Below are 19483 nucleotides of genomic sequence, written 5' to 3'. Positions count from 1 at the left end.
CACTTTAGAGGATTATAATAGGAAGTAAACCAACAAGGGAGTCGGGAAGGAAACAGGAGAGTCTGAAAGGCCAGTGGTGATGAGTTTTTGCTGTTGAGTGTTGCAGTGAGCTGAGAGAATGAGTAGCTTTTGGAAGGTAAAGTTTTAAAATAGAGTATAATATTGCATACCGGCAAGTGCACAAATTATAATTGTAGAGCCTTGATGGTTTTTTGCTAGCACCACAGGCTTTACCAGTGCTCCAGAAGCCTCCCTCATGTCCCCTTCTAGCGGTCAAACAACTTCAAAGGAAGCCACTCTTCTGCTTGTCTGTCTTAAATTCATTGTGCCTGCTTGTTAGAATCATGCACTACACTCTTTTGTGATAGCTTGTTTTTCTCAGTGTTACATCTGTGAGATTCATCCATGTTGTATTTAACAATATGGTATTTCATTGCTATACAGTATCCATTGCATGAATATACTGTAACTTATTTATTGTACTTTTGATGGACATTTAGATTGTTTCCAATTTCAGGCTCTTAGAAGTAAAACTGCTGTGAACATTCTTGTATGTGTACATTTTTGTTGGGGACATACCTAGTATTGGAACTATTGGGTCATGGGTTATGCATGTGTTCATGCAAATCAGAGTAAGAGTTAAGACCGAAAGTCAGTGAGCATACCCAAAAGACAGGTATCATAGCTGCTGTTCTTACATCACAGTCTTTTATTCCTAGACCTATTGGGAAAGAGAAGAAAGCTGTTGAGGCATCAGGTAGACACAGTAAGGAAACGATCATAGTTTTGGCCAGATTGAATAGTGAATTAGAGCAACAATTAAAGTATGTCCTTGAAGAGAGAATTTCCTTGGAAGTTCAGCTGGAAAAACTTTGACCATTCTCTTACCTATAAGCCAATTGCTGTAAACTGTGAACATACCCATTTTTAAGTCGTTTGGGGTTACCTGGTTTGGAGGCACAAACATTCAGCTCGCTACTTAATTCAACATTAAGTTTTATTATTTGCTTTTGCCCTGTATGTTCACCATTGTGTTAAAGTATCCTTTAATTTTTAAATTTAAACAACAAAAGGGTCAGGATGACCGGGAAAAAAAAGAAAACCCAAAACAAAACAAAACCAGAAAAACCCCAAAATATACATGAGCTATACAGGTGGCATGTAGTCACAGCTACTTGGGAGGCTGAGGCGGGAAGATCCCAGAAGTTCTGGGCTGCAGTGCGCTGTGCTGATCAAGTGTCTGCATGAAGTTCAGCATTGATAAAGCGACCTCCTTGGGTGTGGGGGACCACCAGCTTGCCTAAGGTGGGGTGAACCAACCCAGGTTGGAAACAGAACAGATCAGAGTGGTGGGATTGTGCTTGTGAAGAGCCACTGCACTCCAACGTGGGCAACATAGCAAAACCCACTGTCTTTTTGCCCTGCCCCAATTTAGGGAATCCTTTGTCTCAAAAAAAAAAAAAAAAGTTTGCCCCTTTGAAAAAATAACACACATAATAAATGCATATATAATACATCACGTCAAAGTATAATTTTCCCTTCCTACTAGCAACCCATGAGAGCTCTCTACATCCTTGTCAACGTATGGTCTCTTAAGCTTTAAAAATTTTAGCTATTCTTCTGGGAGTAAGGTAGTAATTCAGTGTAGTTTTAATTTTCATTTCCTTAATAACTAATGATGGTGAGCACCTTTCCATATGGTTATTGGTATTGAGATCTCTGTTGTAGAGTGCCTTGAAATAATTTACTCATTTAAAAAAACCTGCATTGTCTGTTTTCTACATTTTTCTATTTTTTATTGACTTTAGGATTCTTATATATTCTGGATTCAAATCTTTTGTTAGATATGTGCGTTGCAAATATCTTTCTATAATGGTATATTTTGATGAACAGAAATTCTTTAATTCTTTAAGTCAAATTTATTAGTCTTTTCCCTATGGTTAGTGTCTTATTTAAGACATCTTTGTCTCCCACAATGTTATGAAAATAATCTTATAAAATTTTAGAAGCTTTATTTTATTTTTAAAATTTAGATCTAGAGTCTGTCAGGAACTGAGGTTTATGTATGATGTGAGGTAGGGTTCATGATTTTTCTTCTTTTTAATATATATAGATGTTCAGTTAACTCAGTACCATTTATTGAAAAGACAATCCATTTCTGTCTGGAGGGGACAGAAATGCAGGGAGGGGGGAGTTCAGTCCTGGCCTCACATCAAGTAGAGATAGTATTTACACCCCAAAGAGGAGTTAAATTCATTTACAGCATGGCTTAAGACTATATCATAGAACTGTTTTGCTTTCTCCCTCCTTTTATTTTTTTTAACTTTGTTGGAAATAATTTCATATTTATGTAAAATTTGTAGCAAGAGTACATAGTGCATCTGTTATGTACCCTTCACCCAGATCCCCCAACTGTTAGTGTTTCTGAACCAGTGGAGAGTGAGTTGTGGGCATGTGGTCCCATTCCCCTTAGTACTTCAGTGTGTTGTTCCCAAGTACATGGCCATTCTCCTGTCAGGAAGTTAACATTGATCTGATATTATCATGTAATGCAAACACTCCCATTTTTCCTTCATTGATTGTCCCAGTAATATTCCTTTGTATGTCTAGGATCTAATCGGGATCATGTATTTATCATTTCTTTTCATTCTACTTCAATCTGGAATAGTTCCTCAGCGTTCTTGTCCTTTATGACCATGACATTTTTGAATAGTACAGGCCACATCATTTGTAGAATGCCCCTCAATTGAGTTTATCTGGAGTTTCCTCGTGATTTTGAATTTTTAGCATGAATGTCCCAGTGGCATTGGCTTAGCTCAGTGTTACAAGGATAAACCCGATACTGATTTGTCCCATTAGTGATGACTTTTGTCACTTGGTGAAGACTATGTTTGCCAGGCTTCTCTACTGTAATGTTAATTAATAAATGTTTTCTTATTAAATAATAAGGAACTAATTATTTTCTGAGGAGAAACTTGGAGACTATATAAACATTCTGTTCCTCATCAAACTTGCTTTCACTTACCAGATTTGGCATCTATTAATGATTCTTTTCTGAATCAGTTAATACTCTGTAATGCCACAGGGTGATTTAATTAATTAATTAGTTAATATGGCTTAAAACAACAGAAACTTATTTTCTCTTAAAGGGTGATGTTTTGATTCCAGTTGTTTTGTTTTTAATATTTATTAGTTGGCATTCTACCCTAGAATTTTCTTTTTCCCCTCATTTTTTTGTTCATTTATTTCTATCACTATAGACTCTTGGGTTCCTATTTTACTTACAGGATTATAATCTATCATTATTTATTTCGATTTGCAATTTGTCACAGACTTGACCAGGGGTATGAACCTTTCCAGTTGACTCCAGAGTCCTTCTACTGTTTTCATCCTTCTTGAGCACTTCTTACTTTCTGGCTCAGTAAGATGTTCCAAGGTCATCTCGTATTTTCCTTGTCCTGGCCCTGGCACCAGCCATTTCTTCAAGGAGCCTTGGTTGATTAATTAATCAGTTCATTGTTTGAACAAATATTTGTTGAGTGACTGCTATGTTCCAGGGACTATTCTGCCTACAGAGCTTTTCCTTGAGTGTTAGCAATGTATAGCTCCTTGAAACTAGTTGTGGCATTTTTCTTTCACTTTCCACAGAATGGGAATCCACAGTAGTTGTTATGTATGTTTGTATATATAACCAATTAGCCTTGTTATATTTATCACTGATAAATACAGAAATTTCCTTTAATCTACCGAAAGACCACTAGAAACGGATTCTGCGTTGACAGTGTCCGCTTTGCAGCCATGTGACGCACGAGGAGTGCTGTGTCATGATCGTCCTTATGCAGCCTGGGTCCAGCTCGCACCTGCTGGAGTGGTACTTAGCATTACCTGCAGGTTCTCACAGTTTGAAGTGACTCTGTACGTGTTTGCTGTGGGAGCATTATTGTGTAAGTAAAGAGGCTGTGCACACGCAGTGGCGGCAGTCTAGGTCTTTATGAAACAGGTGGAGATACTTGGCTTCAGGAGTCAAAACCTCGTCAGCACAGTTTGCACTTGTCTGGTGCTTTTCTCCACTCTCCTTCTTCTCCTTCAGAAGACCAGTGTCTAGCATTTCTGTGAAGAAAATAGACTGCAGCCTTATTTTCAAATGAGGATTCATATGAAATCTTTGATTTATTTAAATGGTATGAATATAATACTTCTACCTAGCTTAAAACCCAATTTTGGTATGGGTGGCAGGACATAGTATATCCTGCCAGTGCATTAAAATCACCTCACTGATGATTGTTAGATACATTAGTTTCTGTTTATTGTCCTAACTAAAGGATGAGGCCTTTCAAACTTTTTTTTCTTTTTTTCTCCATTTGAACTTTATGCTATTTGTGTCTGTATGATTGTTGCAAAGTAGAATTCAGAAAGACTTAAATCTTACAACCGATTGACATGTTAATCATTAAACTGCAATATATATGAAATAAAAAAAACTTTTAAAAAGATATAGACTACTCTTTGGTGTTAAATTTGTAGAAGACTGTTAGACAATTTCTAATAAAGTTAACCATAAACCTACTCTGTGATCTAGTAGCAATTCCACTGCAAGGGATATACCTAAGAGAACTGAGTGTATATGTCTGCTGAAACACTGTGGCTTTATATAATTGCTCCCAACTGGACACAACTCAGATGTCCCATCAGCAGCAGAGTAGATAAACTGATGCAATCCATTCAGTAGAATACTATTTAGTGATTTAAAAAAAATGTTTGCAATACTGAAATATTTGACAAAATTATTACATTGAGTGAAGGAAGCACGATAGAATAATACATATTCAGGTTTGAAGAACAGGCAAAACTCTGATGACAGAAGTCAGAATAGGTAACTTGGGGAGGTGGGTATTGACTGGAAATAGCTGTGATGGAACTTTCTGGGTGATGAAAGTGTTCATATCTTGATCTGAATGGTGGTCACTGAATGTTTATAATGTGTAATAATTTGTAGATTTGTATGCTTAAGGTTTGTGCATTTTACTTACCCCTCAGTAAAATACTGTAGGAAAGAAAGAAAAGAGAATCCTTTATTTTTGACTTTCTCTTCCTCTGCCCTGAGTGTTGGTATTAAATTAGGGGTTTGGACTAATTGGACTTACTGTTCAGTATTTTAACGTTCTTTGCTGTTTTTCTTATGCTTATCTTTTTTCTTTTCCACCTCCTTTGTCCTACCACCCTCTTTGTTTTTCCCCTTAACCTTGGTTTAGTTCCTGTTCTAACTATACTCTTCAGTGGTTTCGCATAAATTCTTTAGAACTGGGACACAAAGTGAGCAGTTATTGACTGTTGCTGGATAGCTGATGACGCGGCTGCCGGTTCTGCGTTTGCGTCAGGCTCCGGCACCCCCGATGGGTGCTTTATGCCAGCCCCATTTTCTCTGCTGCAATAAGTGGATCCATTTTTGTTTGTGACGAATGGAGTCTTAAATGTATGTTGCAAAAGGCATAATTCCAACAAAATAGTACGGGATTTATACTGAAAAAATAAATTTTACTTTCTATAAAAACTTTAGATTCATATTTGTGATTTGTTATATGTAATGTGTATATAATGTTTTGCTAAATAACCTCTTTTATACTCAAAATAATATAATAATTTAGTGTGTGTTATTTATTATGGAATTTTTCAAACTTTTACAAAAGTAGAGCTGATAAGATAGTGAACAGCCCCATACCCATCACCACCTTCAACAGTCATCTACACATAGTGGTCAGTCTTGTTTCTCATCTGTCTCTCCTCTGAATTATTTTGAAAGAAAGCTCAGATATATCACTTTATCCATAAATGCTTTAGTATATATATCTTTAAAGATTTACAGAAAGCATTAGTAGATTTACTTTGTCCTGTTGTTGGTTATAGAAAAAACTCAAAATGTATTTTCATGAGATAAGTCTAAGAATTACTGATGACCCTGTATTCATTGCTAACTTCAGATGCTTGATTAGCAAAATATAAAAATATTCACAGATGATAATGTTTTTAATGATTAAATAATTGAAAGCTTCCTGGGGTGAGTAATGCTGGCGTTTAATACTTTCTTTATAGTATCCAAATTAAGCAGTCTGTTAATCTTGTGTTTCCCTTGTTTTGAAACAGTCTTTCAAGTTGAATTTTTGGTCATGAATATACAAAAAAGCTTGCAAACCCCAAAGAGATTTCATTAGAAACAATTTTCCTGTTTATGTAGTTTGTTTATACACCCCTGAGAAAATCATACAGACAGGCCATCAACTCCCACCTTCCTTCATGGTAATTACATGTAATGTAAGTATGGCTTGCGTGATTTATTATGGAAATATTTCACTTGTGTGCTTTTAATATTTTTTTTAAACAGGTAGTATAACTCCAACTGTGGAACTGAATGGGCTTGCTATGAAAAGGGGAGAGCCTGCCATCTACAGGCCATTAGATCCAAAGCCTTTCCCAAATTATAGAGCTAATTACAACTTTCGGGGCATGTACAATCAGAGGTTTGTATGTCTTCTTTGGTTTTGTTCTTATTTATTATTTTACGCGTATTGTAACAGTTCTGAAACTCAAAGAGTATTTTCATTGTAAGACATTTACTTTGGGCATTTTGCATGGAATTTAGATAAATCAGGCTCAAAAGAATATTTAAAGTAATACATTTAAAAATAACTGGTTTTCAGGAACTAGTTTTTATTGAGTCATGAGAACCCTGTATTTGTTACAGGCAGGACCATGTTTTAAAATCATGCCACAATATAGTGCTGACTTTTCCTTTGACTTGCTCATTTATTTACCAAGCAGATACTTAGCTTAATTAGTGGTTTTCTTAATTTGTCCAACTACATTGCAAACACGAATGTTTTTAATTTATAGGAAATTTGTTGGAAGGATTTACTAAGTCTGTCTACACATTGCATAATTTTGTGATAGTTACAAGTGTAACAGAATTTTCTTTTATGGGCAAGGCAGAATTTTTTAAAAAAAAGTTAAGTGTTTTTTCTGATCATTTATAAAAGTCATATAACTCATTATAGACAGTGTAGAAAATGCAAAAAGTTAAAAAGAAAATATAAATAACATGTAATCCCAGAATTAAATACCTTTAATATTTTGATGTATTTTACACTTTTTAAAATTCTTTGCACATATATTTGACCACAGTGAAGTTATCCTTTATATTCAGTTTCTACAGTACTTTATGGAGGTATATTTATGTGAATGGCAAAATGCACAGATCTTCAATGTACATTGTGATGGCTATTATTTATGTGTATATACATATTTATACTTGATCACTTTTTGTATGTGTACACCCTCACGTGATGACCGGCCCGATGAAGGGTCAGCACGTTCTGTCACCCTGGGAATTTCCTCACCCCTATTTGCAGTTGTTATACCTCCCCCCAGGAGGAGCCATGGTTCCGTCACTGTACATTAGTTTTGCCTGTCGTTGAACTTCATATAAATGGATTCATAAAATATGTACTCTTCTGTGTCTGGCTTTTTTCACTTCATATAATGGTTTTCTTATTTGTTTTTGTTTTTTGTTTTTTGAGATTCATCCTTGTTGCTTGTATCTGGATTTTGCCCTTTTCTGTTGTTAAATAGTGTTCCTTTGTATGATGTATCATAGTTTGTTCATCTCATATATACAATATTATGCCCTCTTTTAATTTGATATAGTGATCATTTTTCACATTTTTTTAAAAGTTTATTTTTTTAGTAATCTCTACACCCAATGTGGGGCTCAAACTTACGACCCCGAAATCAAGAGTCTCATGCTCTGCCGACTGAAGCCAACCAGGTGCCCCCATTTTTCATATTTTTAAGTGATCTTTGAAAACATATTTGATGGCTATGTAATGCTTCATTTGGCCAGGGTATATTTTACAAGGATATAAACAGGTATAAACAAAGAATACTTGATAATTATATAAACAAAATGTACTTGTTTTGATCATCTAAGTTTTTTTTGACAATTATAATGTGCAACCATCTTTACATATAAATTTTTGTTTACATCACTGATTATTTCCTTAAAATAGATTACCTTATAAGGGGAATATTGGGTTAGAAAGAATAATATGTTGCACAATTACATTAAAATTTATGTTAATTACTCAGAGTATATTCTGTTCCATTCTGACAACACAGTTTAAAAAAAAAACACGTTGTCTTGTTTGATAGATAAAAAGTGGTATGTTTTTAAATTTTGGTTTTATTGATTGTGGGGCTGAACAATTTTCAAATATTTTTGACCTTTTTGATTTGTTTGATTTGCTAATTTCTGTTGCATTGCTTGGCAGATCTTCAAATGTTTATGTGTTGGGGATATTAGCATTATGTCTGTTTTGTTTAATTTTCGTGCTTTGAAAAAACTGGCTTTTAGTTTTGTGTTTGTTTTGATGTGCAACAGTTTTAGATGTTATATGGCCTAGTATTTTTGTGTGTGTGTGTGTGATTTCTCCAACTGCTTTTATGCCTAAGAAATTCTTGTGATTAGATATTTGCTAATGCTTAAAAAGAATATTTTTATAATTGACATACAACATTGTGCAAGTTTAAGGTATACAGCCTACTCTATGTTGCATTATGATTGCTATTGTAGTGTTAACTAACACGTTGATCATGTCGCATAATTACCATTTCTTCTAGTGTTGGGATGCTGATACTTTTTATTTTTATTTATTTATTTAAAGATTTTACTTATTTGACACAGAGAGAGCGACAGCGAGAGAGGGAACACAAGCAGGGGGAGTGGCAGAGGGAGAAGCAGGCCTCCCCCAGAGCAGGGAGCCTGATGTGGGGCTCGATCCCAAGACCCTGGGATCATGACCTGAGCCGACGGCAGATGCTTAATGACTGAGCCACCCAGGCGTCCCTGAGACGCTGATACTTTTTAAATAATTTTTTGTATTTACTACCATTACAGTTCAGATGTGAGATGTGTGGTCTATACGTAATGATACCTTTTGGTGTCTTGTTTGGCAGTGGCGTATTTACCACTTAAAACTTAGTCCTATTCAGATTGTAAATGGTTCTTTTAAATATTATTGCTTATGTTCTACAAGAAAGGTGAGTACAATTTTCTTAGACTTCTACTCTTCCCCTCTTTTTTCCTAGGTGTGTCTGGGGGAATTTACTGTGTTGTCTTGGTAGGAAAGGAGGGACCCTCACCTTTGTGTGGGTGTCCTATATTGTCCTCTGAGCTCCTCTGGTCTTTGTGATGATGTCCCTTGTCCACCAGATAGTTGACACCTTTCTCTCCTGCCTTGCCGAAACCTGCAGTTGGTGATGTGTAGTCCATTTTTTCCTGTCAGGTAATGCTTCCACAGAGTATTTACCATCTCTCCCTTGCTCTCTTGACCTAAATCCTTAACTCTCTTTGGTTCCCTGGAGTGTTTTTCCATTCTCATCCTCTTCAGTAGTGTCTCCTAAACTGGATCATCCAGTGGCAGGCTTATCAACTCTCAACTTGGTGTCCACACCACATAGGTGGCAAGAAGGACATAACATTTCTCTTGTAGTTGCTTTACTTTCCCTTTTTCTGTATAACCTGCCTATAGCCTTTCTTGTAAGCTTGAGGTTACCTAATATAAATAAAACTATTTGCCCACTTAAGCACAATAGATAAATTTGGTCACCTGAGTTAGGAACACCTTACCTATCAAGATTTTCAATGTGCTATAGTGAATAGGCACATGAGGATATTTAAATGCTTATTATATTTTGATATCTGTAGTTCTTTATTGAAATCTTACTAGAGTTTTTTTTTTTTAAAGATTTTATTTATTTATTTGACAGAGAGAGACACAGTGAGAGAGGGAACACAAGCAGGGGGAGTGGGAGAGGGAGAAGCAGGCCTCCCGTGGAGTGGGGAGCCTGATGCGGGGCTCGATCCGAGGACCCTGGGATCATGACCTGAGCTGAAGGCAGACACTTGAGGACTGAGCCACCCAGGCGCCCCTAGAGTTTTGATTAGTGGATTTATTACTTTTAAATGAAAGAAATCTGGTGCTAAAGCAATGAAAAATCTGACAATAATCTGTGGATTATTATTATGGAGCTCATGTTCTAGTAAGGGAGGCAGTTATAGAGTTGGTTACTCACTGAGAAGGTGACTTTTGATAAAGACTAAAGGAAGAGAGGGAATAAGTAGTGTGTATGTCACAAGAGAAGGAGAGAACATTCCAAGCAGAACAAACAGGAAGTGCAAAGCCCCTGAGGTAGGAATGTACCAGGCGTGTTGATGTCTTCTCCCGCAGACCAGTAGGGCTGGAAAAGACTGAACCAAGGAGGAGAGTAGTTGGTATATGAGGATGTGACAAGGGTCATATGGTTTGGTTTCATTTTTTTTTTCTATTGTAGGTCTTCTGTTAAGAATGTTGACATTTTTCCTTTGTTGGCAATTTCTAGTTTCAAGATCTGATTCCATAGTTGTCGTGAGGGGTCTAAGGATTTATGTATGACTTCTCTAAGGGGTTGTGCTTTAGGCCATTCCCACTTAATGGATAAAGTGGACTTTGCTTTCAGATTATTGGGAGAGTCTTTAGAATATTCTGCAGATCACAAAAAAGGTAAAAAAAAAATAGAGAAGTACTGGTAAGCTGCCATGTTTCAACTGAAAAGCTCTCTGCTCACAGAAGGGCAAACCTAACCATTACTCATTAGGCTGTAAAAATTAGGTTTTCACATGGGGTGCCTGGGTGGCTCAGTTGGTTAAGTGTCTGCCTTCAGCTCGGGTCATGATCCCGGGGTCCTGGGATCAAGCCCTGCATCGGGCTCCCTGCTCAGCAGGGAACCTGCCTCTTCCTCTGCCTCTGCTTGCCGCTTTCCCTGCTTGTGTTGTCTCTCTCTGTGTCAAATAAAAGTAAATGGGGGCGTCTGGGTGGCTTAGTCGTTGAGTGTCTGCCTTCGGCTCAGGTCATGATCCCAGGGTCCTGGGATCGAGCCCTGCATCGGGCTCTCTGCTCTGCGGGGAGCATGCTTCTCCCTCTCCCTCTGCCGCTCCCCCTGCTTGTGTTCCCTCTCTCACTGTGTCTCTCTCTGTCAAATAAATAAATAAAATCTTTAAAAAAAATAAAAGCAAATAAATCTTTAAAAAATATTTTAAAAATTAGGATTTCACATATGACCTTAATCTGCAGATGACAACACCTGAATGTGTCACAGGGAATTTGGAGCCAAAGATAGAGGAGACGCTTTTCTCCTTGTCAGACTCCAAATGAATCAGTAGCTTCTTAATAAGGCAGGGAATGAAAGGTTAGAAAGTCCAAGAAACAGATATCATTTAGAGGGGTTTATAAAAAGATCCTTTCATTTTCTACTTAAAATAATATTAAGTAATAATTAGACATTACCCATTTTGGTTTTTAAAAAAAATACTTTTTATTAAATTCTGTTTTTTTAAGGTTCTTTATTTAGAGGGAGAGAGAGCATGAGCAGGGGGAGAAGCAGAGGGAGAGGGAGAAAGAATCTGAAGCAGACTCTGTGCTGAGTGCGGAGCCCGACACAGGGACGCGAGATCATGACCTGAATGAAACCAGGAGTCAGATGTTTAATCAACTAAGCCACCCAGGTGCCCCTAAATTCTCTTCTTTCCTGATGAGATTTCCCGACTTAAGCTCATTCAAAGGCTAAGGAGGCACTTAAAGAAAGCACCATCCCTCCGTTGCCCTGGTTTATGATGGCTGGGGAAAAAAAGAGATTTATCCATGAACAAAATCTGGTTGCAACCTGGATTCGGAAGTACCTCTGTCTCTCTTTGTTACACCTAAGATGTTTGAAAATGAATACATCCAGTTACATCTTTTCCTTTCTCATTTGAGGCACTGTTCACTAACAGATATAAAGTTGAAAGCTACAAAAATTTATATGGCAAAGTGTAAGATGTAAAGGTTGGAGAACCTTTTATGCTTTTGTTCTCCTGTCTTTGTTATAAAAAAATGATATACATGATCTCAAGAACAGAATGGCTGAAATCAGTCCCCCTACAGACAGTTTATCAATTTTGTATATGTACAGATGCAAAAAGCATTACTGCTTGGCTAGTGGCCAGAAAGTCCCCAGTCTGCTGATGCGGATGGCCAAAGGCCCACAACTCAAACTAGACTATATGAAAATGGGGATTTTTGCCATATGTAACTGGGAGAGGTCTCTTGGGGAGATCATCAGGCATGGTTGAATATAGGGCTTTAGTGTTCTTTTCCCTCATTTTCCATTTCTTTTTAGCTATCGTCTCATTTTTCCTCTGCTTGACTTTTTTTTTTTTGCCATTGAATTTCTGCTTTATTTTTGTTATGTTATTTTATTTTTATTAGCATGTAATGTATTATTTGTTTGAGGGGTACAGGTCTGTGATTCATCAGTCTTACACAAATTCACAGCGCTCACCATATGCTTGACTTCTTTTTCAAAGAAGCTCACTTTCATTTGCTGTACCTCATATGCTACATAGTCCTTAGACGTATAGTACCAGAGAAGGAACACGTTTTTGTATAGTTCTTAGGAAAATCCCAAGAAAGACTTTGAGTAGACTGTCCATCCCTTTGTCATCCAGACTGGATTTGGGGTGAGGGAATACTTTAATTGGCCATGCTTGGGTTTGTGTCCAGCCTGGAGAAACAGGGATTAATCCCATCCAAGCTGCTTGCAGAGTACAATTTTTTTTTTAAATGAATGGTTCCCTGAAAGCGAAGATTCTGAAGGAAAATCATTTCCATTACAGTCAGAACATTTGGTTCAAATCCTCATTCTGATGCTTTTAGCTGTGTGGTTTTGGGCAAGGCACTAGACCTTCCTTAGTTGCCTTGTTTGCTAAGTAAAGATAATAAGACCAAAGGAAAGGACTTTGGTGAGGTCTCTCATTAAACAAATATTCACTGAATGCCTCCTCTTTGCCACATGTTGTGTTAAGAGTAGGTACTTGGATGAAAGCCAGTCTGGTAGACTCAGTCCATCAGAAGATGAAAACAGTACAGAGAAACAGTAACAGAGTGATAGATGTGACCATATGGTGCTATGGAAACATTGAGAACAAGTGCCTCCCTCAGACTGGGGACTCAGAGAAGCTTCCCAAAAGGCATTGACACTTGAGCTGAATCTTTGAGGTAAACAAGACTTTAGCCAGGTGTGGAAGGTAAGGAAAAGCAAACTAGTTTTTGGGAACAACCGCAGGGAATCCTGAGAAGTTCAGTTCCTCATGGACTTGCAAGGAATTTGGTACGTCTGTAATGAAAAAGCTGAAGCTCAGGCAGGGTGCTAATTTGATGTCCTCAAATGGCCTTGGGAAGAGGTTTAGATTTATCCTGAAGGTGATTGGGAGCCATTGAAGGATTTTAGGCTGAGGGATAAAATAATTGGGTATCTGTTTTAGGCATATTGCTTTGGCAGTACGTGGGGAATAGTTTGGATAGTCTTAAAATTCAAGGGAGAAAGATGAATTACAAGGATGTTGTAATTTGGACCTAATGTGATGAGAGTCTGGAACTGTGAAGATGGAGGGGAGGGCAGTGTCTAGATATTTAGAAGGTGGACTTGGTGGCACTTGGGGATTGATTGGTTGGGGGGGTGGGGGGTCGGGAGATTCAGGATGACTTTCATATATCTGGATCACTAGTAATGTTCACAATGAGGAGTTGGAGTGGGTCTTTGGAAACACGAGGAATTCTGTTTTGACAATGTTGAGTTTAAATTTCCTATGAGATATTTAGGAGGGGTCTGTTTTATTACTCTTTAAAGTCTTAGTGGAGGGTATGGGAAGATTATCTTTGGCTTTGAAGGTTTATTGGAAGTACACATGGGAAGAGGGACTTAGGGTCTAGAGTGTTCCTGAAGCTTACACATCAGAATGCATCTTGCAGAAAATGACACTGTTTAGGATACAACTTACGTTTGAGTGACCAGTCTGTTCTTTATTCATCTAGGATTTATACTTCCTTCCCAAAGGGATTTGGTTATTTTGGTTTGCCATTACTTGATTTGGAAAAATTTCGTAGCATGCCCCCTTGCCAAGCCCTTCCGTCCTCGGGTGTGGTTGGTATATTTTGTGTCAAGACAGTATTTGTTTACTGATGTATCCAGTTCCTGGTCCAGTCACTTGTAGCTAGGTTAGTAAAGTTGCTTTCTCTTAAGATGTTAGATATGAGTCATAGTAAGTTAAACAAGGAAAGAGGTCTATTTTGCTGAGGTTACTTGTTCCAGTGGGCAGAGCCAGGTACCTACTTGAATTTTCATGGTCTCCCCTCTTGTGCCCTGGGAGGTAAATCTGTGAGACTTGGAAAGAACTTTCTGGACAGCTGTAGCTACCAGTGGAAATTAGATAGGGTAAAACAAATTTTTTGAAGTATTTGAACTGATTTTATTTCATTATGTGGGTTATCAGTAAAACTAGAAATAATCAAGATTTTAGTTTATGAAATAGCTCATTGTATTTCAAAGTTTGTTATATAGGCTGATAACTAGCTGCTAATTACTGTATTGGTATGCTGTGTATGTTGAGCTTGTTCAAACTTTTTTTTTTTAATTAAGTTTTTTATTTTAATCCCAGTGTAGTTAATATACGGTGTTATATTAGTTTTAGGTGTACAGTTCAAACTGTCAATCTACGTGTTCTTCACTAGTTTGTAATACCCTATTAAAAACCATGTTGGAAAATAGAACAGTTGAGAAACAATGTATTTGTAACAATAGTGGTATAAACAGGAAAAGCCTACAATTTTGCTTTCTGCCACCAGAGGGTGCTTGTATACTAATAAAACAACATACAGACTGGGTGAGTTCATGCTGGTTAGTATTCCAAAGCGGGTGGTTAACTGATAGAGGTTAAACCATATAAAATCACTAATATTTGACCTTTTTTGTCCTATAAATATGTTGGTTTCATATGGTGCAGCCAAACAGGAAAGGTCAGCCAAGTATACAACTTTAAAGCCTCTTGGATAAATGAAATAAATGCAAAGTGGTGAAAAGCAGGAATTCATTCTAGTAGTTTTGTATATAATTTTGCCTTTTGTAAATTATATCCCTGGGTTTGGAGAATATATTCTTTTCTCCGTTACATGCTTTATATGTGAATGTATGATACAACTTTGCAAAAACGGTATTTCTTTTAAAGTACATTTATTTTTTTAAGATTTTATTTATTTATCTGGGAGAGAGAGAATGAGAGAGAGAGCATGAGAGGGGGGAGGGTCAGAGGGAGAAGCAGACTCCCTGCCGAGCAGGGAGCCCGATGCGGGACTCGATCCTGGGACTCCAGGACCATGACCCGAGCTGAAGGCAGTCGCTTAACCAACTGAGCCACCCAGGTGCCCAAATGGCATTTCTTTTAAAAATGATATTTCTTCATGAAGATACTGTTTTATAGGTAGATGTAGAGCTGACAGGCTAAAAGACAAAAATTTTCAATATTCTCTACTTTTAATAGGATTACATTAATTAGATTAGAAACGTGTTTTTATTCGGGGGAAAATCTAAACCCATAATAAAGAAATGTTAAAAATACATTGTATCTTAAAACTCTCATAAGGAGCCAGAGAAGAGGATTTGAACATGTTAAGAAAGCAAAGATGAGGGAGAATGAACTGGAATCTGAAGTCAGGGAATCAGAGAGCAAAGGAAATGATTTCAGGGTAAATGAGGGATTTAGTCTGGTCTAGAAGCGCTTGTCTTAGGCAGGCTGTATTTAAAATTAAGTATAGGAACTGGTGGACATTGTAACTCATAAAAACAAAACTATTGTGGGGCGCCTGGGTGGCTCAGTCAGTTGGGCGTCTGCCTTCAGCTCAGGTCATGATCCCAGAGTCCTGGGATCGAGCCCCACATTGGGCTCCCTGCTCGGCGGGAAGCCTGCTTCTCCCTCTCCCACTCCCCCTGCTTGTGTTCCTGCTCTCTCTGTCAAATAAATAAAATCTTTAAAAGAAAAAAGAAAACAAAACTATTGCAACTTTACTGACACACTTCATTTTATGAAATAGAAACGCACCTTTTTTCTTTGAAGTGAAATATAAAGAGGTTCTCCCCAACATGTTTCCCCAAATATTAAACAAAAATAAAATTATTAAAAACATTTTGGGGGCTTATGCCTCTGGCTATAACTGGGACCAGATTCACCGTCCCACCATAAACACCTAGAAAACTTAGGTAAGGTTCTTACATTATACATGAACTGATTTAATATGATGTGAAAGGAAGTTGTGGTAAGTTGAAGATGTATATTGATGCAAAGCAAAAAAAAATAGTTAAGAATACAATAGTGGCCGGGGTGCCTGGGTGGCTCAGTCATGAAGCGTCTGCCTTCAGCTGGGGTCATAATCCCAGGGTCCAGGGATTGAGCCCCATGTTGGGCTCCCTGCTCAGTGGGGAGTCTGCTTCTCTCTCTGCCCCTCCCTCCTGCTCTGCTCTCCTTCCCTATCTCTCTCAAATAAATAAATAAAATCTTAAAAAAAAAAAAGAATACATAGTGGCCGTAAAATGTAATTAAGTGTGATCTAAAAGAAAGCAGAAAAGAGGGAGAAAAAAGGAGCAAGGAACACATGGGATAAATAGAAAACAAAGAAGAAGATGATAGCTTTCAACACAACCATATCAATAATTATGTTAAATGTAAAAGGTTTAAATGCTTTGGTTAAAAGATAAAGAATGTCAGACTTGATAAAAGAGCAGGAAATATAACCATATGGGATGTGAAGAAATTCACTTTCAATATGAAGACACAGATTGGTTAAAAGGATGGAAAATGATATTTCATGCAAACACAATAAAGCTGGAGTGGCTCTATTTATATCAGATAAAGTAGACTTTAGAACAAGAAGTATTATCAAAGATAAAATTACCAATGATGAGAGGGTAAAATCATCAAGAAGACATAACAATTATAATCATCATGCACCTATTAGCAGGTCTTAGAATAACTAGACAGAAAAATAAGAAAACTAAGTCACTAGTGTGGACTGAATTGTGTACTCCCCAAATTCATATGTTGAAGCCCTAACCTGAAATGTGATGGTATTTGGATATATAGCCCATGGGAGGTATTTAAGTTTCGATATGTCATAAGGATGTAGCCCTCATGATGAGGTTAGTGCTGTTTTAAGAACAGACACCAGATACCTAGCTCTCTACTCTGCATACGCCCTGCCCTAGCCATGGTGAGGACATGTCGGTTGGTTACAAGCCAGGAAGAGAGCTCTCATCAGAAACGGACCATGTTAGCGTCTTGATTTTAGACTTCCAGCCTCCAGAACTGTGAGAAAATTAATTTCTGTTCTTTAAGCCACCTTAAACATGGTATCTTGTTATGGCAGGCCAAGCTGAGACAGCTGTAGAGTTCAATAACACTGTCGACCAGTGTGTGGAACTCCCTATCTAATAACGGCAGAATATGCATTCTTGTCAAGCACACATAGAACATTCACCAAGGTGGATGATAGGCTATGCTATAAGACAATTCTCAATAGATTTAAGAGAATTGACATAATACAGACTATGTTCTCTGATCACAAAGGGATTATGTTAGAAATAAGAATGATAAAAATATCTGGCAATTCCACAAATATTTGGAAATTAAACATCATATTTCTGAATAACTCATGGATCAAGGAGAAGTCACAAAGAATATTAGAAAAATATTTTGAACTAAATGAAGTTTAAAATGAAACACTGAGATGTGGATGCAGCTAAAGCACTGCTTGGAAGGAAATGTATAGCTTTAAATGCTTATGTGAAAAAAGAAAAAGGTCCAAAATTAATGCTTTAGGTTTCCCCCTTAAGAAGCTGGAAAAAGAAGAGCGCATTAAATCTGAAATACAGAAAAGGAAATAACAAAGACAGGGGCAGAAACCAATGAAATTGAAAATGGACCAACAATACAAAGAGTCAATGAAATCAGTGAAGTCAAAAGCTGTTTCTGGGAAAGGATTAATAAAATTTATAAGTTTATAGCTGGCCTGACAAAACAGAGTAGGTGAAGATACATATTACCAATATCAGTAATAAAAGACTCATACTAACATTAAAAGAACTATATGGGAATTTTATGAACGACTTCATAAATTTGATAACTTAGATCATTGGTTGGCAAACTGTAACCCTCAGGCTCACTGCCTGCTTTTGTAAATAAAGTTTTATTGGAATATAGCTATGTCCATTTAGTTATGTATTGTCTACGTCTGCTTTTGAACTTTAACAGCAGAGTAGTTGTGACAGACTACATGGCCTGCAAGGTTAAAATGTTTACTTTCTGACCCTTGAAGGAAAAATATGCTAACCCCTGACTTAGATGAATTGGGTAAATTTAGAGGAAAGCACAAATTACCAAAACTGACTTAAGGACAAAAAGCAAAAACAAAACAAATACAAAAAAACCCCATAACTTAAAAAGTTAAATTTGTGTGAGAAACTTTTTCACAGAGAAAACGCAAATCTCAAATGATTTCGCTGATAAATTCTGTCAAATACTTGAGGAAGAAATAGTATCAGTGCCTCAGAAAACAGAAGAAAGGAACACTTTCCAACTAATTTTATGAGGCCAGCATTATCTGATACCAAAACTAGACAAAGACCTTATAGGAAAAGAAAACTTGAGATCAGTATGCTTCATGATCACAGATGTAAAAATCCTTAACAAAATATTAGTAAATTAAACTCAGCAAAATCTAATAATATAACATATCATGATTAAATGGAGTTTATCTTAGGAAAGCATTAACCATATTAATAGAATAAAGGAAAAAATATGAGCATCTTATGGACACAGAAAAAGTCAGCATTCATTCAGGATACAGACTTCTCAAACTAGGAATGGAAAGTAATTTTCTTAATGTGATAAACATTAACCTCTAGCTGATGTTATGTTTTGTGGCAAAAGATTGAATACTTTACTTGTAAGATGAGGAACAAGACAGTGATATACATTTTATCACTTTAGCATTGTATTTGAGTTTGCAAGCGTAATAATAAGAAATAAATGGGGAAAATATTGGAAAAGAAGAAATAAAACTGTATGCAAACACCATGATTTTTTAGAAGATTCTAAGAACTCAAAAAATGAAAAGGTACTGAAATAAATGGAGTAAGGTCACAGGATACAAGGTCAATGTACAAAAAATCAACAGTATTTCTTTAATAATAATGAACAACTGGAACATTAAAATAGCATAAAAGCATGTCATATTCAGGATTAAATCTAACATTATGTTCACAGCCTATATACTGACAACTAAAAATTGTTCAGATAAAGAAGACTTGATATAGGTAAAATGTCAGTTACTTCAAAGTTAAAGCTTCATTGCAATCCCCATTGAAATCATAGCAGTGTTTTTTTGTGTGTAAAATTTATAATGTTAACATTTGTGTGGAGATGCAAAGGACCTGCAATAGCCAAAGAGTTTTGAAAAGAATAGACAGATTTGGAGAGCTCATACTACCCGATTTTAAGACTTGTTATAAAGGCTACAGAATCAAGGCA

At 36.8% G+C, this 19483-nt stretch overlaps 1 protein-coding gene across 14 annotated transcripts in view; it reads left to right on the top strand.

Moving 5' to 3' along the window:
* STAU2 (staufen double-stranded RNA binding protein 2) overlaps positions 1-19483 on the top strand; it is a 305526-nt gene that overhangs the window by 53388 nt on the left and 232655 nt on the right. For 13 of the 14 annotated variants that reach the window (XM_025870733.2, XM_025870726.2, XM_025870734.2 and 10 more), the window contains one exon: positions 6380-6515. The exons of the other annotated variant lie outside the window; for it this stretch is intronic. In XM_025870733.2, the coding sequence (XP_025726518.1) occupies positions 6380-6515 (136 nt within the window). The remainder of the gene's footprint in view (positions 1-6379; positions 6516-19483) is intronic. 14 annotated transcript variants of the gene reach the window in all.

The sequence above is a fragment of the Callorhinus ursinus genome, unplaced genomic scaffold (genome assembly GCF_003265705.2).
Source record: "Callorhinus ursinus isolate GAN/ISIS: 27379988/994484 unplaced genomic scaffold, GSC_fseal_2.0 scaffold5, whole genome shotgun sequence".
Taxonomy (NCBI): domain Eukaryota; kingdom Metazoa; phylum Chordata; class Mammalia; order Carnivora; family Otariidae; genus Callorhinus; species Callorhinus ursinus.
This window is presented reverse-complemented; position numbering and strand designations above follow the sequence as displayed.